Consider the following 26,366-nt stretch of genomic DNA (forward strand, 5'->3'; position numbering starts at 1 on the left):
TTTGTCAAAGAATTGTGTCAATTGACTTACTTAGGAGATGATATACACTTAGTGTGGGCGATTCTTCCATAAGCTAGACGAAGGAAACATTCTAAAGAGGGAAAGGATAGAATGTTTCTTAACCGCAGCTCTCAGTGAAATAAGCCATTTAACATTTTCTGATTATGCGGCCTTTAGGCGAATATTGTAATACTAAGAATGGCATTTTAAAAAGTGAGTATAATAAGAAACCTGGAGGCTGGCTTTTCAGTCTTTAGATCCAAAGATTCCCCGAGATATAGGACTGTTTAGAAATAAATAGCAGTCAGTAAAAATGGTAAGATCTAGAAAAACCTTCAAACTGATCATTTGAAAGTTACCGGAAAGCTGCGTTTTTGATGTTTGGCGTCAAAAACCTTTCTTCATTGAGAGTTTAATTTGGGAAATGCGAACATTGTGTGTGCCGCATGCGCAGTTGAATAAAGAGTGTCCTTGATTAGAAGTCAAATTCAAATCGATTATAAAACCATTGGATCCGCCACTGAAAAACATCACTTTAACTCGACAAACCTGATGGAAACACTCAGTTGAACCGCTACAAGAAAAGAAAAGGTCAATTCAAATCAGTGGTCTCTGAATAATCTCTAGTTATTTCAGTCCAGTTAATTCCCTTCCCATCTTAATCGCTATCTCAGAGATAATTTAGTTCGGGTGCCGCACGAATATAACCTGAGAGTGACATCCACTACAATGTTAGATCGGGTTTGAACGATCACGGTATGCCATTAAATTACATTTTTAGCGATAGTCATTTATTCAGAAACACATTCGGACGGAAGCGACTTCATCAGTGGAGATCTAAACCGCAACAACTCCATTGTCCTTCTTGATACACCGATGCCTGGTTTTTAAATTGTAGCTGATTGACACCCTTCCTTACCGAAATATTAGATGGAGTCTCTTGTTTGCTTAAATCAGCAATCCTGCAAATAAAGAGTCTTGCTGATTATTGGAATTTGTCAATCACGACTATTTTGGCTTTGGAAACTAGCTAAGGGCTGAGTTAATTTAAAAAATAAGATAGTACTGTATCCCACAATTTAAAAAATAAGATAGTATCACATAATCTTAACAAATAAGATAGAATCCCAGAGACACTCGTCGCCGGCTATTCGCTGAGGGGATAATATACACCCAGTGTGGGCGATTCTCTCATATGCTAGGCGAAGAAAACATTACAACACTCCCTTTTTGAGCTCTTAGTGTTCATTTGGAGGACCGCTGAGAAATGCTTGCGGGCGGATTGGAAACGAGGCTAACACAGCGTAATGTTTACGTAGAAAGAGAAGAAGAGTGAGAAAATTCGTGTATCGTGTATAATATTGATCTTTTAAGTTAAAGAAACAGCTTGAAAAACTTCGCTTTGCGCTGGAATAAGTCTTAGAAAGCTATGGCGCAATCAAGAAAGAGAAAAGGTTCGGGTTTCGGCCTAGATTGTGCTTATTTTGGGTGCTCAAATGCACAATACTCTCAGAAAGATGGCGCTTCAACCGGACTTATCATGTTCAAGTTCCCGCAAAGGAATCTACAACGAGATCGATGGTGTAACTTGATAAAAAGAAAGCATTGAAGAGATGGTTTTTATGTTAATAGTTTTACAGTAATTTGTGAGGAACATTTTAGACGTGAAGACATGTACAAGCCTCCCGGCGGCACAAGATCTCGCCTCCAAAAGAGCACCGAGCCTTTGATCTTCCCATGGGAGACTATTTCTGAACCAAAGCCGAAACGACGCAGGTTAGTTCGTCAGAGGCCGGATGGCAAATACTTGTTTGAATGATGCAGATGAAGAGCAAATGGAACTAGAAAGTATTGACGATGTGTGGCTATCACGCTCAAGCAATTCGTCGTCTAGAAACATTACACTATGAGCAAGTCCAGAAATTCCAGAAGGTATCCGGACAACTCGCCCCCTGGACAATTAGCCCCCAGTCTTCGGACGATTAGCCCCCAAACCACCATCCTTGAAATAAACTATGCTCGTGCTGTTTACTTTACGAACGTTTCCCTTTCATGTATTTTGAAATAAACAATGTTCTTGTTATTTGCTTCTTACGAACGTTTCCCTTTCATGTATTTTGAACTAAACAATGTTCTTGTTATTTGCTTCTTACGAACGTTTCCCTATCATGACTTTTGAACTAAACAATGTTCTTGTTATTTGCTTCTTACGAACGTTTCTCCGCCGTGCGTGTCGAGTTATAAAGTATATTTTACAAAAGTGAACTGTGTTCCTTCTGTTTACATATTTTACGAATGTTTCTTCGTCATGTTGTTTATTTCGAGAAGTTAAATGGGAAGGAAAGAAAGCAGGAACGAAACTTCGAAACTTTAGCTTATTAGCGACTACTTGTTAGTGTCAATGGACGTTTGTTTATTTCAAACTCGCTACGCGCATTGTGCGAACTTTTACTAATTATTATCTATTTTCTTATTGAAAACCCATGCGCAATATGCGAACGTTTACTTATTCTTGTTTGCTTATTTCAAACCCATGCGCAAGGTGCTACATTTTATTCCTTGTTGTTTATTTGAAAGCCACGCAAAATGCGCGAACTTTTACCGAATTACCCACGCGCAACGTGCGAACTTATGTAAATTTGACGTGAGACATTTCATTCATCCTAATTCAGTGCTCATTGTTTTCTAAATTAACGATTCCTCCAATCAAATGGCGTGTTTCGTTCGAAGTCAAAATCTTGATCCTTGCGATGTGTATAAAAGAGATTTTTCAATTGTGGATACTCGTATTGGCTTATTCAGTACATCCTGATCCATGCAGATCCGTCTGGTTTCAGACAAAAGCTGGAGAGACAACAGCGGTCAACCTACCCGAACAATGCAGAGAAGACTCTTCGACCTCTGGATTCAATATGAAGACGGCCAAAGGAACTCAAAAGAACTTGTGGAGGCCTGTCCTCACCTCGTGCAACCCGTGTAAATTAAACTAGGTAAAGTTTGATAAAGATAGCCATTCACAAAAAAAAACCCTTCTTTAGGAGCCACAAACTCATAAAAGTCAATGACCAAAAGATGAACGTAACTTCTCCTATACATTAACTAAGAATGGGGGCTAATCGTCTGGGGCTAATTGTCCAGGGGGCGAGTTGTCTGACACTCGTCCAGAAGAATCACAAAGTAATGGTGAAAGGAGCTCAAATCGACATTGAATCATGCATAGATGACTGGGAAGAGCACTCGTATTCATTTTCTTTTAGTACCAAGGTTACATTTGGCTAGCAGCAAGATTATATAAAAATACTTGAAGAGAGGATTGAACAACAATCTCTTCAGATTAACACTCTAAAGCAAGAAGTGGGACGCCTAAAAAAAAAGTTAGATGAAAATGAAAGAAAGAAATTCAGTGTGGAGAACTTTAAAGACGACGACAGTGCCATACAATTATATACAGGCTTCCCAAACTACAAAGCTTTAATGGCTGTTTATGAATACCTTGACCCGAAAGTGAGTAAATTACAATGCTGGACATGAAAGACTGTTCCTGATAGTCGTAGCTATCAGGAAAATCCTCAAACCAAACCTGGACCAAAAAGAAACCTTACTGGCTTACAGGAATATTTTATGGTACTAGTTCGTCTCAAAGTTGGTCTATTCGTCAAAGATCTGTCCGACAGATTTGACATATCTATTGGACAATTTTCAAAACATTTTACTACTTGGAGTAACTTTCTGTGTCTGGAACTAACACTGATTTTTCCCTTTCGTTCACAATCCGATGTGTTGTGGAACATGCCATTAGAGTTTTCTCGCTCTCCAAGCAATAGAGTCATTATTGATTGCACAGATGTGTTTATTGAAGTGCTATCTTCAATGAAATCTCAGTCAGAAAAGTGGTCGAACTATAAGCGCCATAACATTTTCAAAGTGCTTTTAGGTGTGTCTCTCAGTGGCCAAGTTATCTTTATTTCCAAACTGTGGGGAGGAAGAGTCTCTGATAGAGTCATCTCTCAGCAATCTGGGATTCTTGATTTGGTTGATCCTAGAGACATTCTAATGGCAGATAGAGGATTTCCTATAAAGGATATTTTACCACCAGGCGTCGATCTGAATTTTCCCCCCTTCAAAGGCACAAGGCAGCAGTTGACTGCAAAAGAGGTTGAGGAAACAGCCAAGATTTCTTCCGTCAGAAATCGTTTCGAAAGAGCAATCGGTAGAATAAAGAAATACAGGATACTTGATGGAGTCCTGCCAATCAATGTTGCCCATGTTGCAGAGCAGATTTGTACAGTTTGCAGTTACTTGACAAACTATCTACCACCACTTCTTGAGCCAGGTCACACCGATAACACATAAGAACACTTAATGTTTCATCGCAATACCTTTTGAACACGTAAGCCATGGTATACTTTGTGGATGCTGCTTAGCGGTAGGACTATTGATTTTCTCTGCTTACACTATACTAAGTATTTTATGTATACCACTCTGTTCATATTTTATGCCAAAGAAACTCAGATACATTATATATCAAAGGATTGGAAATATAAATAATAGTTAAAAAAACCTATCTACTAAGTAAACATTGATCATTGTGAGAATGAGTGTTCAGACTGAACAGCTGTGAAAAACAATGTTGTTATATGTCTAGAAACCATGTTTGTTTCACAGGTTTAATGTGAACTCTTAGACTTCATAATTACCATAATCACAAAACATTGAATAGAAGTTTTCACCATTGTAATGTATGGGTAAAGTTATTAATCATTCACTTGCAAACATAAACATTGAGTGGAGTTATTATTTATCAATCACTGAAAAAACTATTTTTTAGACTGCAATTCTTTGAATAAAACATTTTTACAGTATTAAAATGAGAGAAGAAGATTTTGGGAACTTTTCTTATTTTGAAAATGTTTCCTTACTTTACTGTTGTAAAATATTAGATTGAATATTAATTAAAACATAAATATTCATTGATCAGCCATCCAAACACAAATGTTGCAAAAGTTATATTTATACTGAATATAAGAACACTTACAAACATTTCATCCAAGATCTGTTCACAAGCAAGCTATTAGAAATCACCAATTAATCAACAAGAAAATGATTGCATATGACAATTTTTTAGTGTCTTGACTCTAATTTATTTAAACTAACTAATTATGAGGACCTTAGTCTTTTAAATTGTCCATAATAAGACAAGCCACAATGTATGTACAGGGGAACTCCTCGTTTCACTCGCCTGGTGAAAACCTCTGGCAAGAAAGCCCTCTTGTAGAAGTACATCAAAGCAGGCATTGCTTCCTTTAGCCACCATTTACGGTCAAATTTAAGTCTTTGGACACCAACATCATCATGGCCAAACCACACAAGAAAGTCTACCCAATGAAGATTACAGACATACATTTGTCCTTGGATCTGATAAAAATATGCGTGCGCTTTTTTTAAAACTGGGTGTCCATCTACAAGTTTGAGATAGAACTATCACTGCAAGTAAGCCTCTGTGACACTCATACCACGCTTGGAGTGAGGACATTTAACTTCAAGTCCTCCTTCTGTTCCATTTGTGGAGGAGAGATCATACACCAGTCTGTCTAAGCTGGCTCCTAGACCTGGTGTTTTATTGGATATGTATGTACCCACTTCAGTCACTGTAAGCTTGGTATTGCCTGCTGCATGATGAAGAGCAACATAGCACTCCACAGCATCCTTTTCATGTTGTATCCCATAGTCGAGTGATGGAACAACTTCTTGTTTTTCTTTTATGTACATTGTATCTTTCAGAAGGAGGTCTGGCTCTTTCCATCTAATAATAGCTTTCTTAAAGTTGGAGGCAGTTAGAACGGTTTCTACTAACTTTTTTAATGCATTGTTCTCATTCTGACCTATACTTTCCCTTTCAATTTATTTCATTTCCTCATCGGATATTTCTTGTCCTTCAACACAACAGTCAATGATTTGCTTAAATGCTTTGCTATTAATGTTATAGTCATCATTGAATGGAACATCTCAGTAACAAACTTTAGCATGCTCAAGCTCATTTACATCAGTTGCATCATTGGGAATGGACTGATGGACTCGCAGATACTCTCAAGTTGAATTGAAAAAGAATCTGATGGCTTAATACTGTGAAAGAGAAAATAGCTGCTGCTTCGTAAAAAGTTAGACAGTTTTTCTCCTATTTATGCCAAAGCTTGAGTGTCTACATCCTATCTGCTCGGGCACGTGGGTCATAACTTGTGATCTTGGCACTCGATGTTGTGGCTTTGCCATATCTTATTTTCTGAAATACTATCTTTTCAATTGGACTTGGTTCCACTTTCATATTCCTGGGAACATTCCAGCTGCATAACTTTGATGTGCATGATACTGGTTGGTCCTTTTCTCTCAGGCCAGAGCGGTTGAAATCCTCTATGGCAAATATAATTCCTCCAATGTGGTTACATCGGCGCATTCCATTCTCACCTCTCCTAGCAAATATAAAACAGTCCACATTTTAGAATTTTAGATTTAATCCTGAATTTCTATACATGATGTACTTCAACATCTTAACTAATATCAGAGAAAATACTTCATTGTTAAAATAGATAAAACACAAACAATAGGGAGAAATACTTAAGTTCTGAAAAGAGATAATTATTCTTTGGGCCAGGCCAAACTTGCACCTTTTAAAGGCAAGAAAAACTAATAATACTATTGCAACTTTGGAAAGAGAATAATCCATCCATTATAGACGAGGTATTTGAGGCTCCCAATTGGCAAGTTTTATCTTGAAATCATAAAAAAATTCATACTAGTACTTACCCCGCATGACACTTTCAAGGTGTCTTTACTATATCGTTCTTCGTTCGATTAGAAACCAAAACAGACTTGTATTTCTCGGATTTCATACAGGCCAGAACCTCTGCTTTAACAAATACATGGCTGTCTTTTTGGAAAAGTTGAAGATCCTTGATGTGGCCCTCTTTGAAAAAGTTGAAGTGCTTTCAACTTTTTGTATCCAGCGCTTGCTGACTCATGGAGGTTGCTGTATTTCAATGTCTTCTTCGCAAGATAATCATAGAGCTGGACAAACGTAAACGCGGGTAGTTCTTTCAGGTCTTTGCTCCACACGCAATTATTAGCTTCCCTAATGATTACTTCATAAGTAACACCAGCTGTACAGGATGTAGAAGGCACAGAAAAGTTGTTTGTATCAATCAAAGGACCGCCTTTTGATCGTTCGACAAGAACGAAGCAACGCAGGACGAGATCTTCTTTTTTTCCGCTTGTTGGCTGGCCAACATTACTGAAGATCGCCCTCAGCTCTTATAATTTGAGTTTTCTTAGATCGTTTCTAGAATTGAAATAATTTAGATTGCTAAAATTATCGCTTGAAGTCCTGTGTGAAGTTGTAAACAACAGTTTGCAAGGAAAACTACGCGAAGCACGCTGTATTAGCCTCAATCTGACGACTCGGCCAGCCGTGAGGGAGACTGTGACCGAGTTATGGCGGGAATAGTATCCTAAAGAGACACTCGTCGCCGGCTATTCGCTGAGGGGATGATATATACCTAGTGTGAGCGATTCTCTCATATGCTAGGCGGAGAAAACATTACAATTATAAGAAGTGAAAAGATGATGTGTTTCCTCATAGTTTTTAATGAAAAAAGGCATTTAACAATTTCAGAGTATGCGTGCGGGCGAAAATTGTAAAACCGTGAATGACTTTAAATTAAGTATACTTGGAAACATTTGGGGGCTTACTTTTCAGTTCTAAGATCCAAAGAGTCCTCCAGATCCAGAACTGTTAATGACGAGCAGAGTAAAATAATGAGATCTGAAATACCTGAATTGAAACCGTTTGAAGGTCACCGATAGGCTTAGATAAATTTTTAACCGCATAATTTTGGGAATAATGATCAATATACCTCCGGCATGAATACTAACATTCTTGAGCGTAAATGTGTCAAATACGTTTCTATTAATTTGAAAAAGACGTTTTTGGGGTCCTTTTCAGCATATACGTTTCAAACGGCATTTCTCAATACTACTCTTCTCACACTTTTTAGACTAAGTAACCTTATTAAAAGCTTGGCTACTGCCTCACTTACTCAATAAGACATAAATAAATGTAGCCTAACAATTTGGTCTAATAAGGTGATCATTTTTTGTGCGAAGTTGCAGTAAGCCGCTTTGAACACGCTGTTATCATTACCTGTTGGTCGTTTTAGGCATAATGCTACATTTTGAGAGGTCACGTGAACTGAGTATACAATGCTCATAGTTTCGAATATGATGTATCTGGCCGCAATCATTGATTAGCTGCTTATTTATGGTTGACGATAAAATCGTTCTTCTTTGAAAGATTTAGTTCTCTGACGTTTGACCGCTGACGTAAACACCATTTCGACTCTCTAGTGCGCGATTGCTAATTATGCCTTCGTGAGCGGCTGTGACTTTTATTCTTGTGGAACGAATCGTATTTCCGAGCTACTTTGGAGGCTCTTTTATTACTATTTCATGCTAAACATTGCTGTATTTTCTTTAGTGGCTATCATTGGGCAGAATGCCCATTGTCAAAACGTACCATTTCTTAGCGCAATTTCGATTAAACGTCTTCAAACTAAAATGGATAAAGGTTTCCCTTGGCCAATTTTCAAAATTAAGACAGATTCTGCTGGAGTAAAGATTTATCAGTCTGTCATTTGCTGTGTGTTGATTTTTCGAGGGTAGTAAGGTTTTTCAGAAAATCGCTCTCGAAAATGACTTTCATACTAAAAATTCCCGAGTTTAGTGTATTTTCAAGAGCAAAATGACAATTCTTCTACTCCAAAGAAATCGTTCATTTTAGGTGTACATTGTAGGTACATCTGTAATCTCAAAAAAGCCGTGCGCTGATCGAGAAGCAAGCAATTCTAAGACTTACAAGAATGAGTTTTACGAACTCTTGTGGGCTGATTTTGACCCATTCTTTTCTAATTTAGGACTCTTCACGTTCAAATTTGCGGCTTTATCGTTATTGAATAATTATTGACGTCCACGCATTCTGTCCGATGATATACTTTGCATAAAAATTACGAACTTTTAGGAGCGAATGCTTGAATTGACCGAGTGAAAATCGAAAAATGTGGCACATGATCGGAAAATTGAAAACCTTCATATTTTGTCCAGAGATACCATATAGTGAGATTAGAAGCGTGGTAAGGTTTTTTTTCCCAGACTTGCTTCTTTATCATAGAAAATCCACGAAAACTGAAACGAGTGTGGGTAGCCGTAAAATGGCGGAAATCAGTGCCCCGAGTAGAGGCAAATTAACTTTTCTCATGAAAAGCGCAAAGAAAGCAAGCTCGTATCAATTTGACAAATTTGTATAGGAGGGATTGAGGTATTACTTAAGTCTAAAACGGGACCGTCTCATTTAATTTTGACATCACGGAACGCTTTTAAAAATCACCCATATTTCAAAATCCAAATATCACATTTTGTAGCACATTTTCAATTATCATTTTCACCATGCGGTATAACTCGGAATCGGTTCATATTAAGCTAATGATAAGTGGAAATATTGTTGTTTCTGAGGATATAAAAAGTAATTTAGAGCTTTTTATTTCCGCACAGAAAAAGCAGGTTGAACTTTGTGAAAATTGCAACATCGTCATATAAGTCACGACATAGTCTGATTAGGCACCCCGTGGTTAAATCCGGAATTCCGAGCACATTTTGCAAGTTAACACCGTGGTCCATCAGGAAATCAATACAGCACGCTAGCCTTGCATAGCTAACCACGGCAGGTTGGTTTGTATCTCTGCTTTCATTTCAAATTCTCATCCATTTCCCATGGCGGAATTGTTTACAATAACACATTCCTTAAGCTAGCGGAGGGCGTCTGTTTTTGTTTGCGTATTCGAACACCTATAAGTCCTAAGAAAGTTCTGGGGTAAACTTTAGCTTTATTTTGGACTTGAAAGAGGACAATTAAATCATTTATAACGGCAGGTCAAATGTTCTTTGCCGAGGACGTTGAAAACGGGAAGGAATCTGATACTTCTGTAATTCAACATAATCAAGCGTTTGTCACGCAAGGTCGAGATATTTACAATCACAAAAACACATTGGATTGTTCCCTTATTGCGGTTTTTGGGCCACGAAAATAACACTTTTAAAAACTTTTTTATTAGATAAATATTGAATATGTTACCTTGGAAGAGTGTTTCACTGAAAAGTAGAGATACAACTGTAGGAGGACTCGACCCCCCCCCCCCTCCCTACCCCATATGTTAACTATTTTTAGCGGAAAATCATTAGACATGTAAGAAATGTTTTGACTGCGTGACATGTTGTGTTACAGCTTTAATAATCGTTACTTTTGCTTTCATGTTGCTAAGTGATTGAAGGATCGAATTTCCAATCATGTGACAAGTAGATGGGCTTTTAGAAGCACGTAGGGAGTAGCTGTTAAGATTAGATTATTAAAAACGTTTCATTCTACAACGCGAGTCTTCAGTGTCACAGGAAATTGGGGCTGGCAATTAGATTCCGCACAGACACAGTCGTGAGTGGAAGAAGACACTGGCACGATTTTTCGCAGTGATTATTATCAAAAAAATGACATCGTTAGATGGAGGGATACTGAAAGTATTATGCTAAAAGAAAGAAAATTATGGATAGATCAATTCAAAGCTTCGAAATCGCCTCCCTGCAGGAATTCTAACTTTTGGCAGGACGGTTTTGAGGTAAATCCGAGTATTCTAATTAGTTCTTACTTGGTCTGGATTCTGCCATACGGACCATTTCCACGAAAGTGGTCATAAGCCGTTAATTTTTGTTCGCGAAAGCCGAGAAATTAAAACTAAAGAGGTTTTCCCGAACTCCATGATAAATACTAAGTAACATCGCTTGCTTGAGCTGTATTGGGAAATACTGGCCGTCGGTATTTTTGTGCGGACCTCGCTGCGCTCGCTTTATACGACCACGATTTTCGGCCTATAATCCTCAGTACGGCCCTCGCACTTGGTTAGTAAGAAGTAATTCTTTGCGGCCACTGCTTATTTGTCTTCCTTTCCACAGCCTCTGTAACTAAGAAGGCTGATACATCGATCAAGTCTCTGTAAGCAAACCACAAATTTAAAGAATATCCGAAACAACGTGCCGCGCCATTTTGGCAGTTTGACTAGACCGGCGCTTTGAAGCATTTTGGAAATATTCCTCGAAATGATAATTTTTAACAATGAAAAGTTGTAAAATGGGTTAGCTAGAAAATTGTTCTGAAAAATGCCCTCCTAATTCTGCGATTAGGCCTGCGCGTTTTTCCTCAGTTTAGCATGGCTGGATAACTCTTCTAGAATGGACGGCATCTTTGCGACCCTCTCCTTCATCCAACGCCTTAAAAAACAGACATGCTCAGAACTGGTCATCTAGTCTGATTGCTGGAAAGCGTGTTAAGAATTGGCCCTCGATCTGAAATTAAATCTATTTCGGCCTCAACATCGGCATTGCCGACAGTCTTTAGGTGTTCAGAAATGACTTTACGGCACGACATTAGCTGAAATATCAAAGGTCATCAAAAGAATTACCTTTTCTCGACTTGGTTGTTTTAATTTGAGAACAGTTTCTAGCCCAATAAATCAACGTGAGTTTTGTAACCAAAACTCTCAATTTGGGAAGAACGTTCTTAACTCAGCTAAGATTCTTTGTTTGTAGTCATTAGTGATTTCAAATGGCAAATTGTTTATCATACACTTATCCTCGGGTCTAGTTCACCCTATCTATTTCCTTCTTTTTCCAGCTCCATACTTGATATTATTCTCCTATTTCAATCATTTTGTAGTTTGCCAGTATTCCGCCTTTACTCTGGCTTTGATCCTTTCCCTAATCTTTTTTTCTAGAACTATTTGTTGTTTTGTGTTCAGCTTATTGGCTCTTCTAAGTAATGTCACTATTACTTTCAACTCTACATGAGATCCTCGCAGCTAAGTTAACAAGTTACAAAGCAATGACTAACTGATAAGAAAAATGATCGCATAAACAAGTTTTTTTAGAAAAACCCTCTTCATCGATATTCGTGGCTGTAAAATTACAAGATGGAAACAAGATTGAAATAATTTCAGCCTTGCGTGACAAATGCTTCAGTGTTTCACATCTACACACAGATTACTTCCCGTCTTCAACGTCGTCGGAAAAGAACATTCGACTTACCGTTATAAATGATTGAATTGTCCTCTTTCAAGTCCACAATGACACTCAAGTTTACCCCTCAACTTTCTTAAGACTTGTAGGTGTTCGAATCCGCAAAGAAAAACAGACGCCCTCCGCTAGCTTAGTGAATGTGTTATTGTAAACAATTCCGCCATGGGAAATGGATGAGAATTTGAAAGGAAAGCAGAGATAAAAACCAATCTGCCGTGGTTAGCTATGCAGGGCTAGCTTATTGTCTTGATTTCCTGATCGACCACGGTGCTAACTTCTAAGATGTGCTCGGAATTCCGGATTTAACCACGGGGTGCCTAATCAGATTATGTCGTGACTTATATGACGATGTTGCGATTTTGACAAAGTTCAGCCTGGTTTTTCTGTGCAGAAATGAAAAGCCCCAAATTAATTTCTATATTCTCGAAACAACACTATTTCTACTTATCATTAGCTTAATCTGAACCGATTCCGAGTCATACCGCATGGTTAAAATGATAATTGAAAATGTGCTACAAAATGCGATTATTTGGATTTTGAAATATTGGTGATTTCTAAAAGTGTTCCGTGCTGTCAAAATTAAATGAAACGGTCCCGTTTTAGACTTAAGTCATACCTCAATCCCTCCTATACAAATTTTTCAAATTGATACGAGCTTGCTTTCTTTTGTGCTTTTCATGAGCAAAGTTTATTTGCCTCAGTACCGGGGGCAATGATTTCCGCCATTTTACGCCTACCAACGCTCGTTTCAGTTTTCGTGGATTTACTATGATAAAGAAACAAGTCTAGAGAAAAAAACCTGATCGAGTTTCTAAGTTCACTATAAGGCATCTCTGACTGAAATATGAGGACAGTCATTTTTCGGTCGATGTGCCACCTCTTATGCGATCTTGAAAAAAAGTCTCTCGTAACCCATATAGCCTGTCCAGGCCCCGATTGTTGGAAAGACGGATAACGCTACACACTGGATAAATCTCTATCCGGTGGATAGCGCAGTACGTTTTAGTAACACTTATTCGCTGGATTAAGATTTATCCGTTGGATAGCGTTATCCGCCCTTTGAACAACTGGAGCCATGGCATGATGTGGTATTTGTGATGATATGAACTAAGTTCCAGGCAAGCAGTTAGTTCAAATTGTCTCAATCTTACTGCAGTTTTCTTTTAAGAGTTTGGAAAGCGTTAATTACAGAAGTTATCTTGTTTTTGGCTAAGAGTTTTCCTAGGAAAACCGAAAGCTGACTTGTCCACATGCTGCGCTAATTTGAGATTTCGGCTGAAAAAAGTGCCGCTCATTGGAATGAGGGCGCCTAATAGAGGTGGGAGGTGGGGCGAGTTCAAAGCTTTATCTTACTGCGCATTTCTAACTTTCTGATGTGATGATTTCTTTTTGACAGGGACTTATCCCATAATCAATTAAGGGACTTACCCCCAGGAGTTTTTCGCACTGTTCGGCGTCTCCTCACCCTGTAAGTACCAATCAACATAAATCTTTATTCACTACTGTAACATCCACACGAGTGAGTCGAGGGCTCATAACTGTCTCATGCAGAAATCCACCACCTCGAAATGAAAAATATACAATCGGTAGAGGAAAGAAATCCACAGTGAGCAGTCACAGACCATCTCATTCATCATCTATCCTCCTACCGCCCCCCCTCCCCATTCCTTTTTAATAAAAACCATCATCCGCCAAACGAGGACTAGAGTTTGGTCTCAAAATCAAACTCGACCTTGTATCGGGGGTGGGGGGGGGGGTGGGTAGGGAAGGATAGTGAAGGAAAAGACCAAGCAACCAGGTAAGTTAAAGTGAACCAAGACTTTTTGCCATCTTATCTCAGGATATCAGTGGTTTTTAGCTTCCAAGAGCAGTCCTTACCAGAGCTCAGTTTCGACATCATAATCTTGTCAAAATTGCTCACTCAAGGTTACGGTTTATAGAAAATTAACGATGTGGATTAAAAAAGGAAAAGCATTGCGTGAGAAAATGTGGGTAAAAAAACCTTGTGAAATATTTTCACTCCCTCAGCATGCAGTTGAATTAAGAGTACTGCAGTTGGTTAATCTTATTTTTAATTTAATTTGTGTATCACTTTCCTTCTATGTTGTGTAGAAATTAAATAGGTTTCGGGCGCATTAATCATTACCTGGATCGGTTTAGTTCGTCTAATCAACTTGGTCACAAAAGGTTCTGTTTTACTACATATAATTGTTAATTAATATCATTTAATCTTGCGTGTCAGCTCAATGTACAATCTACTGTGATGTCTATCGGTTTCTGTCATCCCCATCCCTCCTTGGTCTTTCTCCTGGAGTTATCACACTTCTATAAAAGTTGTTTGGCTATTTTATGACTAGAAAGGAGTTATTTTAAACCTCTTTCATCATATCAAAATTTCTTAAGTTACCTTAGAAAAGCAATATATCTGAGAACTTAATCACTAAGTACAGTATAATATTGTCTCCAAATGTGCAGCATCACAAGCTCATTCGACCATCTTTCCGGTCATCACTGTCAAACTCGCTCAGATCTGTATACTAAGAAAGAAAACTTTTTTCAATATATTGATTCATTAATTCATGATCTTTCAACGAGAAGTCTGTCAAGAGGTCTTGTCATATAATTGATTTCTACTAAATTTGCCCATTTATTGACTGTTCATTTACAACGTCATAAAATTTTCACTTTCTAAAAATAAAAATTTGTTCGGAACCTCATTTTCGACGGTTTCGCGGAGAGGTCTAAGACAGGTCACCTCCCATAATGTCACCTCAGCTGACGAAAGGCTAAAAAGGATATGAACCTTTTCCGATATTTCAATTGGTTCCCGAGAGAATCTATATTGAAGTTGGACAAAAGAAAATGTTTCGACGAATATTCTGGCTAGTTTTCATCAAAATTTGACAAAACTACAGAAATATGTATCCTGTCAAGAGAGCTTCTCTTGACTTTGTACATGCGTGTGGCTCCCAACAGTTTCCACAATTTTTCCAAAGTGACGTATATGGAATCTGTGAACAGTTTCAAAAGATAGGTGTTGAGGTAGACATGAAAAAGCTAAGGGAAATACTTGTGACCCCTCTCTTTTTTTGTCTGCCAAAGGACAATGGCTAGTAATTCAATTCAACAAACACCGTTAGTTTTGTTGAATTGAATTACCAGGGGTACACTCTTACGTTTTACAGCGTAAGAGTAATTTTCTTTCGATACATCGCAGATACATCTTCCCAAAAAATCTCTACAGCGATATGACAAAGAGCGCACATCTTAACCATTCTTGCCAAAGTGGCTGCAATAAAATATTTCACGGAGCAGGGAGTGACTTTTGAAGTGGACTATGATCTCTAATACAGTGTAGATTTACTTATTTGTGATGCTATTTGAAACAGTTGTCGTTGATGAATGAGGGGGGGGGGGGATGGGGTGGCCGTTATCTGGAGCCGGTAGGTTCGTATCCATGACAGTGACACAAAAATGATAAAAGTCTAAATTACCAAAAATCTTGAATTATCGGTCTAAATAATACTTCTACCAAAGAGTTTTATCTTGGTTAGTTGTATAACGATTCCCAGTTCATATTCAACGAAAAAACCTTCCTTCAAACCTACTCGACCAATGTCTTTTGTCTCTGATGAGAAAGGAAATTAAAGTTAACTAATCGATAAAAAGAAGTATCGTATTTCTCTTTTTTTGTGTAAAAAGCATATCAAAAAGGGGATTTTTACTGAGTTTCGCAGTTTGTGGAGCCAAGTTTTATTGATTGAACGTAGAACTGCGAGACGCGATCACTGACTGTAACCATACACTGGATATGACTATCACTAGAAATGATAACCACACCGTCTGTTCGGTATATGCATATGTCGACCGCGATCTTGGAATCTCAGACAGTATATGACAAAGAGCGCAAAGCTGATGCGGAACATCAGTTGAACTCGATTAAAAACTTGTTGGAAACACTTGCAATGCAGCAAGAAGCCACGACCGTCACGGCTTTCTTGATTTTATTGACAGTATTTAGATTGGAACGAATACCAAATAGTTACTTCAGTTTTAAGTTAAATGGAACCTCAAATCGACGACCTTATGAATTTCAAAAGTTACTTTACTTGACAGATGTAAAAGCGAAAAAAAGGTGAATTGATTCAGTTGTGTTTGAATGATCTCTAGTTATTTAAGTCTAGTGAATTCCTTTCCCATCTTGATCGCTATCTCAGAAATAACTCGGGTGTAGTGCGAATATAATCTAACAGTAACATCCACTGAAATATTAGGCAAGGTTTCAAAGATCAGAGCATGTCATCTAATTACATTTGTGCAAGCGTCTCTCACGCTTTTAGTGATCGCCACTAAAAACACAATCGCCACTAGCAACACAATCGGATGGAAGCGACTCAGTTTGAGGTTATAGAATGGAGAATGCACTGAACGGCAACTCTGCTGTCCTTTATAATAGACTGACGCCTGGTTATCAAACAGTGGCTGATTGACATCCTTCCTTAACGAAACGTTAGTAAGAGCCTCTCGTTTGCTCAAATCAGCAATCCTGCAAAAAGGATACTCGCTGATTCTTGGAATTTGTTTGGAATGACTGTTTCGGTTTTGGAGACTAGCTTAGGGCTGGGTTAAATGAAAAAAAAAATCACATAGCACAACGTTTCTTTTAGGATCCCAGCGTCACGTGTCGCTTTATTCGCGGAGGAGATGATATACAACAAGTGTGGGTGATTCTCTAATATACTAGGTGAAGAAAACATTCTAAAGAGCGAAAAGATGGTGTGTGTCCCAACCATTTTTAATGAAATAAGCCATTTCACTTTTTTAGAGTATGTGAGCGAACGAAAACTTGTAATACTGAGAATGACTTCTAATTAAGTATATTTGGAAATATTTGGAGACTGGCCTTCCATTCTTCAGATTCAAAGAGTCCTCGAAATGCAGAACTGTTTGTGACGAACAGTATAAAAGGGGAGATCTGAAAGACCTTAAATGAAATCGTTTGGCGGTCACTGCGTAGATAATTATGCTGGCATAATTTTGGGTATAATGCTGTAATCGGAGGAACAAGCAAAATTCCGGCATAATAACTGAAGTTCTTATGCGTAAATGCGTCAAACCATTTACGCAATACTGTTGAAACTTTTCCTTAAAAATCTTTCTAGAACGATGTCAGCCTTAAAAATGATTCAAGTTCACTATAAAGATTTTGATTCCGGAACTTGAAAACTCTATATACAATAGTGGAAAATGCCTCTTAGCTTAAATGACTTCAATTGGCCACACGAAAAGGTGCACTGCATGGGAAATGTGAACATCGCTTTTATCCCAGTTATATAAAGTCTCCCTGATAGGGAGTCAAATTAAAGTTGGTGCCGGGTAAAATCATTTCCGAGTTGGAGAAAATAACCCAAAGGAGCAACAAACTACCTTTGCACAGGTTTCAACGGCGAGAGAAGATCAACGTAGATGATTTATAGTTCAGCACAGAATTAATTTTCCTCCGATACACCCCTGATTCGTTGACATATCATTGTAAAAATAGTGAGATCTGAAAGACCTCAATTGAAGCTATTTGACGGTCACCGATAGGCTCAGATAAATCATACCGGCACAATTTTGGGTATAATACCGTTGGCTGAGGATCGAGTGTGATTACGGCATAATTACTAAAACTCTTGAGCGTATATAAATGCGTCAAACTACTTTGCAAAAATTCAGAGAAGTCTTGAACTATTTGTAAATGTAATACTTCTATCAGAGAATCTTATCTACACAAGTTGCCTGGCATGCCCCACTTGATTTTCAATTTAAAACATTTTCCGTCAAACCTAATCAACCAATTCCGTTTTAGCGTGTTTCCTCTAATAAGCGCCGGGGCGCTTCCTCAAAATCATCGGCCGAAAAAAGGGGAGCTTTTCGGAATGAGGGTACTTCATAGAAGTGGTAACTTATTAACAAACTATTAGCCTCTACTGACTCAGAAGTAGTTGAAGCTTAAAAAGTTATAGATAAAGTGGCAATAGAAACAGGTTTTATTTGTATTTAAGAAAGCGAGGAGGAGAAGGGGGGGGGGGGGGGAGGATGTCCGGGAGAGAGGAGGATGTCCGGGAGAGAGTTCCATAAGTTAGCGGCTAAGTAAGAGAAAGAGTAAAAGCCAAATGCTGTAGTTTTAGGTTTTGGAAGGGACAAGATATAACTACCACGTAAGTTATAGGACGTAGATGTAAACGTAAAAATATCATTTAAATATCCTGGATAGTTAGTAAAAAAATAAACTCTTGTACAATATGATTAGAGTATTCTGTGGGCGTCTGACTTGAAGAGATTTTAAGTTGACCTTATTCAGTAGCGTATTATACGAGGACTCATAATCTTGTAAAAGAAACCTTAAAATCCGCTTGTTTTAGGCCTCCACTTTACCAGAACTGCGGGTGCCGCAAAAGTGCCACAAAGAGGAGCAGTAATAAAAATGCGGCAGGATGAAGGCCTTATACAGTTTATAATAGAGTGTCTCTGGCGACGAGTTTTCGGAATTTTTGCATAACTTTAAATTGAATGTTAATCTTTTTACATATAGTGGATACATGTTTGTCGAAAGAGAGCCTGTTATCAATATTCATACCAAGAATTTCTAGAGAATTTTTAGTTGGGAAAGAGAAATTGTGATCAGTTTTTCCCAAAATAAGCGCTTGGTGTTTAGTTACGTTAACTTTCAAAGCGTTATTTTTGTACCATTGACTTGCCTTAGCTACTTCACTGCAAATGCATTTTTCCAGTATAACTGGATCAGTGTTTGAGTAGTACACTTGGTGGTCATTAGCTTATACATTCAGCTTGGCTTGCGTAACATGATAAAACAGATCGTTAATGAAGACATTAAAGAGCATTGGTCCAAGGACACTCCCCTGACGAGCACCCTGTTGAAGTCCTAATTGTAATAACTTTCCTAAATGTAATAACACTTGGTCCTAAATGTAATAAAATTTGGTCCTAAACGTGATAAAGTCCTAAATGTAATAACATTTGGTCCTAAATTTAATAAGCCTCCAATGCATTAGTTTAACTGTGCCTGTGCATCCACATTGAGATGTTCAAGTGACAACTGTTGCACCAGAGAATCCTCTGACCAAAACTCGTGGCATATTGTGGGCTATCTCGCTGATTTTAAGCAGTGTCTTTTTTTTCTTGCTTGAGATGTATGCCGAGAAGCATTGGCTACAAACCTTCATACGTACTGATGTAAATAATAAATAAATAATAAATTTTAATTAGTTGTATAGCCCTATTTACATGTACAGATCAATAGTGCTTTACACTGAATAAAAATTAAAAACCTTATATATCTAAATAAAAATTTACAATAGTAATGGTAGCTAAAAATACATAAGAATAAATTATTTTAATGTAATATATCTAAGTTAATGATTACAAAAAGCTTCATTAAACAGAAATGTTTTAATAGCTTTTTTAAATTTATCCAAACACTTAATCATTTTAATTTCATGAGGAAGTCTGTTCCATAAGTATGGTGCTGCTGCCTGAAAAGATCGATCACCAAATGTCTTCAGCATCTTACCCTTAGGGGGCTCTAAGTAAAGACCGTCATTAGATCGAAGACAATAAGAAGATTTTGATTTAATAGATATGAGGCTGTTAATATATGACGAAAGTAAATTATGAAGCGCTTTAAAAGTAAGTAGAAGAATTTTAAATTTAATGCGAGCCTGGATTGGAAGCCAGTGCAACTCATATAGAATAGGAGTAATATGCGAGTACCTTCCAACGTTCAATAGCAGTCTAGCGGCTGCATTCTGTACACGTTGTACTTTAGCTATCAGTTCCTTTGAGGCACCATACAAAAGACTGTTACAATAATCTAATCTATTCGTTATAAACGCATGAACTAAAGTATGGAGACTGTCTTCGTGTAAATATTTCTTAATGCTTCTAATGTTATGAAGATAAAAGAATGCAGATTTGCAAATATTTGTAATATGCTTAGACATGCTTAGGTTAGCATCCAACCAACAGCCTAGATTTTTTAACTTCGGAGCTATTATTAATTACCGAGTTGCCAACGGAGATACTGATTGGCTGTACTCATCCACTTCCTGATCTTTCCAATACAGTTCTCCATTGCTTGCAAGGCTTGGTCTTGAGATGTAGTATTAGCTTTAAAACTCAGATATAACTGGGTGTCATCAGCATAACAATGAGCACAAGGGAGCTCGTGTTCAATGATCTTAAAGAGCTTAGATGCATATATAATAAATAGAATCGGTCCAAGACACGACCCTTGAGGAACACCGCAGCCTAAATCGAATGGGTTAGATATCGATCCCTCGATGTCAACTTTTTGCATCCTGTTATGGAGATATGACTCAAACCAGCTCAGGGCAGAATAAGCAATACCTAATTCTTCGTGGAGACGTTTGATCAGTATATCATGATTAACAGTGTCGAAGGCGGCACTAAGATCCAACATGACAAGAAGAGTGACCTCTTGTGAATTCATCTTCATTAAGATATCGTTAACAACCCGAAGAAGCGCTGTTTCGGTACTATGTCCTTTTCTGTAAGATGATTGCATTTCTGGATAAACAGAATTGTCTATCATGTGTAAATGAAGTTGATTATACACCGCCTTTTCGGTGAGCTTCGATATATATGGCAAATTACTAACAGGTCTGTAGTTACTAAGAAGTGGATCAAGACCAGCTTTTTTGAGCAACGGCTTAACAAGTGCACATTTTCAGACATCAGCAAACACACCATCCACGAGGGATAGATTTATCATTTTTGTGATCACGGGAAGCAGGACATCAATGCAGCTAAAAACCAGTGAGGTAGGCATCGGATCAAAAGAACAGCTTTTCTTTGCGCTACCTTCGATAAGTTTCCGTACTTCGAGTTCAGAAAGTGCTGTAAATTTACTAAATTTGGGGGTTGGTGACAATGTACAGTTTAAAAGCGGGTCAGTGGAAAGATCTTGAGCCATAACATCGAGTCTTGTACCAATATCAGTGATTTTTTGAACAAAGTACGAGCCCATCCTATCAGCTAATTCAAGCTTATCATCGCAAGGTGGTAGCACAGTGTTCTTTTTCCTTTGATTCAAAAGAGTATTCGCAGCTGCAAAGAGCTTTTTTTGCTTTGAACTGTTATCATTAATGAAGTCATGATAGTATTGGCTTCGAGCTTCGTTCATTAGATGTGTATGCTTTTGGCATCAAACTGACAGATCCTAAAACAATACAACGTTGACCAATCCGGCCATCTTAACCAAACAGGCTTGGTGAAAAGATTTCATATTGCAGTAAATGGTTTGAACCCGGGGGTAACATGTGAAGGTGTAGTCTGATCGTCCGGGTGAGTGTAGTCCTGAGAAGGACTGTTGTCGGTGGCAGTGACTGACGTTTCGACAACCTGTGCGGAAGTCATCATCAGAGTCAAGTGAGTGATTGTTGTCAGTAGAATGACAATCAATTTCTACTGACAACAATCACTCACTTGACTCTGATGATGACTTCCGCACAGGTTGTCGAAACGTCAGTCACTGCCACCGACAACAGTCCTTCTCAGGACTACGCTCACCCGGACGATCAGACTACACCTTCACAGATTTCATATTTTCGGCAAGTAATTTTTCACGGAAAAAAATGCGTTTTCCCTTTAGCAATAACGGATAACGGAAAATAGTATCTTTGTTTCACGCATCGCGACTGGCATATCATTCACAGTTCACGCCTTTAACTTTTTACAATCACGAATCACGGCACTTAAAAACAGCCAATCACGTTTCCCTGAAAACCCGCACATTTACATGTAGACATGGAGACGAGACGGACGAGACGAAATTATTTGTCATGTCTGACCATTTACTAATGTAGATTTACTCAGATTTAAAGGACATGAAAACTGAAAACTATTAACCTTGGCATCCTAAAGAAATTTATGAGAAGACAAATCCGAATTTTCGGAAGCATTGTAGCAGTTGTAAACGAACGATGTAGTTAATTCAATATTTCCACTAGTGCTGTTTACCCATTCAGACTAGGAACAATCTAGGACGTGTGAAAGAACTGAAGCGGAAACTGTTTCCAAACAGGATTTACATAAATTTCAACATTGCCTATGTTCAGGGATACAACCCGTTAATCGACAGCAGATAAAGGCGTATTCTTTGCATTTTCTTCTCGATACATAGGACACTTTATTTTAACTCCTCGTTGGCGTTTTCTAAAATATACCGCAAGCTTTGGCGGACATTATGTTGGAAGAAATCGAAAGTGGTGACGCAGGAATATTGGCAGCTGAAGGCTTTTGAAAATTCCCGCAGTATATGTACTTTCCTTAGTCTTAAACCTCATTAATTAAATGGTCTTAAATGCAACCCTTTGCCTGTACTTTAAGTTAGACTTTGAGATATATTTCGTAGGCTGTGCGAAAAGGTTGGAAAATGTTCTTTTTTACCGCGATGAGCCATCGTCTTGGTATTTGGTGAAGGTATTCGCTTCCTCTTTTCTGTTGTGGCAGTGTTTAAAAAGGGACTAACAAGGGACATCGATCAGAAAGCGACAACATTTAGCGATCTTTCTTCTGTCGAGAAAGATGCATCTAAATGGTGGTTAGTCTTGTTATATATCTACCTTGAAATTCAAGTTTCTTAGCGGCGCACAATGAGACTGATTAACGTAATGATTTATACATCGGAAATGCGCCAGTACATCACGGAATTCATCCTGAAACTTGTTCTCAGTGTTAGGGAGGCGACTGAGGTTGCGCTCCGACCGAGTCCTTTTATTGTTCTTGAGAAAGAGTAAATGTAGCGTGATGTGCCTTAAGAAGGGAAATTTCCCTTTTGAATTAAGACAATTCATCCTAGCGGTACTACACAATTCGCGCCGGATACTCTGAAATATGACCTTGAGAACATACACACAGAAATTCAAAGAAAAAAATTACTTTAAAACCTTTCAATCTTAGCACGGGTTTAAAAATGAGCCGTTTACAAAGCAAATATCTATTTGAAACTTGTAAAAACCAAACGTTTTCGACACTGGGTCACCATCGGGGTAAATAAGCACCGTCCGCTAAATTAGTCTTCCGGATGTTTTGAACGGATTTTCTCGAGGTTAGGGAAGGTATTCTTCTTCAGATAAACAGTGTCAGTTGAAACAATGTATTCTATTGAATGTGTATGGTAATTTCAGCATGAGAAAATTAGCCAAAATTGAAAGAAACGACGGTAAATGACTTCGGGTTGGGCTAGATTTTATCCTTAAAGCAAAAAGATTTCGCTCTGATAAGAATCAAGAATGGCTTTTTTATTTTGAGAATCGAGAAAAAGAGCCAGCTGTGTTTTGTAGCACAATAAACCCGAGGGGGTCGTTTAAAATGTTTCTTTGTTTTGACTGTCTAGCCCTTCTACTGCTTTCTGCTACTTCGTCGCAGACATTGTCCAAAAGTTACGATCAACCACACAAGCGAGTACGTCACTGTGCTTTAGAAGCGCAGAGGCGGATTGATAGTTAAGCTTAAACAGTAGGATAAAGTATTTGAATAGGTTTTGCGTTTGGAAAGTCTTCAGTTTTTCCTTTCACTTCTTTTAATTCCTTTTGCAAACTTCTTTAAACTTTCTTCTATTTATTTGGCAACAGCGGTTGATTCTTGATGTTTCCGTTGAAAATTTTGCGCGGGGAATTTGTGCGCGGCGGCCAGATTGATCCACTCGCACATGCCCAACGTTTGACCGCTGGTTTCAATTGTTGTGCAGTTATACTGAACAGTCAGAATGCTCGGCACCTACCGCCCCAGCTGCGTCTAATCTTAGTCATCACCAGGCCCCACACTTGCGACTGCAATTACAAAGAAGAAGAATTGCAATGTGACATTCGACATCCCTTCTCGCCTCAAATAAGTAGATGTTTACGTCGGCTTTATTGTCCCACAGAGAGAAAGCCAGCATCCCCACACTAGACTCTCGTCCTTTCAAATTCTTCAACTTCTACTTTGTTCACCTCTGATGATTTTAACACTCGACGTCCTCGTAATATAGTGCCTTATCACCATGGTCTTAGTTCTTTGACTGATATCCTTTTGCAGACTCTCCAGTATCGCACGGCAGCTGCACGTATTCAACAAGGTCGAGCAGGGCTTCATAGACGTCATCTGCTAAAGCAGAGGGTTTCCTATTCCCTTCGGAGTTTTCACGATCTTTATGGCCCACAGACCTATCCCGCAATAATGCTTCTAACGCTAAAACCATAACGACTAAAATATTCAGTCTTATGTTAAGTCAGTGCAAGTATTAGCGTACTGCATTCGATGCGCATCTGAAAGAAAACTCTCGGAAATATTTCACAGGCTCGTGAAATGTTTTTCGCACTTATTATTATTTTTATCATCACCAATCATACGAACTCCCGGTTAGCTCAAACCGCCTCCCGGTTAGCTCAATGGATAGAGCGCTGGACTGTAGTGCGAGAGGTAGAGGGCTCGAGTCCCGGCCGGACAAACACTCAAGGTCTTAAAATAATTGAGAAGAATTTGCTACCTTTCTATAACATCAAGAAATGGTTAGATATTCTAGTCCTCTCGGATAGGGACGAATAAATGGAGGTCCCGTCTCCTGCAGGGTTGGGGCAGGAGACGTTAATTTCCCACACACGAGATTACTGTGTGATGGATGTCCTCCCCTGGGGTGGGATGGGTGGGTTAGGACAGTAGGTCCACATCAGCTATTACAGCTGCCAATTAATCAACCTGCTTAAACAAATAAATGAACTTCAAATTCAACTCAAGAATCTTTTCAAAGTCAGTTTAACCAGTCAATACTGTACAACGTTAATGGGCAAATCTTTTGTGTTACTGCCTGCTAATTTGAAACGGAAAAGTTCTGCTCTTTACGAGCACGTCACTCTCATAGTGCCGATTAAGTTGAAGAAAAGTCCATTTCAGAGTCAGGTTATGCTCTTTTATCTAATTCTTGATCGTTAAGGAGATCAGTGCGTCGAGCAAACCATGTTTCCTTTTCTTTTTCTTTAAATCAATTAGTAGACCATTAAAAAACGGCTCACACGATTAGTTTTACTCACATCTCAGAGAAAGCAAAAGCACAAATTTGAGCGTGAGTTTTTGGAGATCGGTACATCATTAACAACCTTTGACATAGATAACTCTTTTGAATGTGCTGGTCAGCAGCTTCTTTTCATTTATACCTGTTAAATGTAAGTCACTGAGTTAATAATTTCACATAACCACCAAAATATTCGACAATTTGAAAACAATAACTTTCTGGAGAGCCGGTCAAGATCCGAATTAGGAAACAAAATGTGCATGCTAACGAGGTCTGGTCTAAAAAGTAAAGACAAAAAATTCATATCCAAGCCCGCAAATTGTCCGACCTATAAATTTGCAGAGTTACTTGTCCAAGTTCTTAATTTGGTTTATGACTTGTACCCCCATCACTGATCATACAAGTATACCGTTATCACATTTTTCCAAAACCTATTGTACTTAAGAGTCTGAGCCAGTGATATATGGAGGTATTGGTCAGCGTACTCATTGTTTTGCCAGCTGTCATTAGAAGCTGTCAGTAACGGTCTCCAGCCAATGCTACTCGACTTGCGACTAGTAAGTAAAAAGATACTGGTTGATATCAGCGAGCCCGCAGTGTGATATGAATACTTGTCAGAGGATTTTTCGGTGCAACAGCTGTCACTTTAACACCTCAATGTGGGATGTCCGCTATAACACCAATGCATTAGCGCAGTCGAACGATTGCATCAGAGGCTTATTACATATAGGACTTTATTACATTTAGGACCGAGTGTTATTACATTTAGGACCGAGTGTTATTACATTTAGGACTTCATTACATTTAGGAAAGTTATTACATTTAGGAAAGTTATTACATTTAGGACTTCAACACACCTCGGCCTATGCTCTGCCACCTGGAGTACGTAACTCCAATTCTTACTCTCTGCTGTCCTCTAGTTAGATAATCCTTTAGAAGCGCGCAGCCTTTCTCACCAACACCGTAAGCCTTGAGTTTTGCCAACAATAGGTCGTGCTGTATAAGATCAAACGCTTTAGAAAGATCCATGGACACCATACCAACCAATTCCCCCCTATCGCGCATGCTCCTCCAATGCTCTGCCAGACGTAACAGGGCTGTCTCACAACTATAGAACTTTCTA

The 26,366-nt window shown here is 38.5% G+C and overlaps 2 protein-coding genes across 3 annotated transcripts in view; both read left to right on the top strand.

Moving 5' to 3' along the window:
• LOC148742615 (uncharacterized) overlaps positions 1-26,366 on the top strand; it is a 224,173-nt gene that overhangs the window by 79,366 nt on the left and 118,441 nt on the right. The window lies entirely within an intron of this gene.
• Positions 3,790-4,353, top strand: LOC148742618 (uncharacterized). Its single transcript, XM_088738181.1, has one exon. The coding sequence runs from the start codon at positions 3,790-3,792 to the stop codon at positions 4,351-4,353; it is 564 nt and encodes a 187-aa protein (XP_088594307.1).

This window comes from Stylophora pistillata, chromosome 1 (assembly GCF_964205215.1).
Source record: "Stylophora pistillata chromosome 1, jaStyPist1.2, whole genome shotgun sequence".
Classification (NCBI taxonomy): Eukaryota; Metazoa; Cnidaria; class Anthozoa; order Scleractinia; family Pocilloporidae; genus Stylophora; species Stylophora pistillata.

Excerpts from the sequence above, each read along its gene's own strand:
- LOC148742618 (XM_088738181.1), top strand. The coding sequence starts at position 3,790 with ATGCCATTAGAGTTTTCTCGCTCTCCAAGCAATAGAGTCATTATTGAT.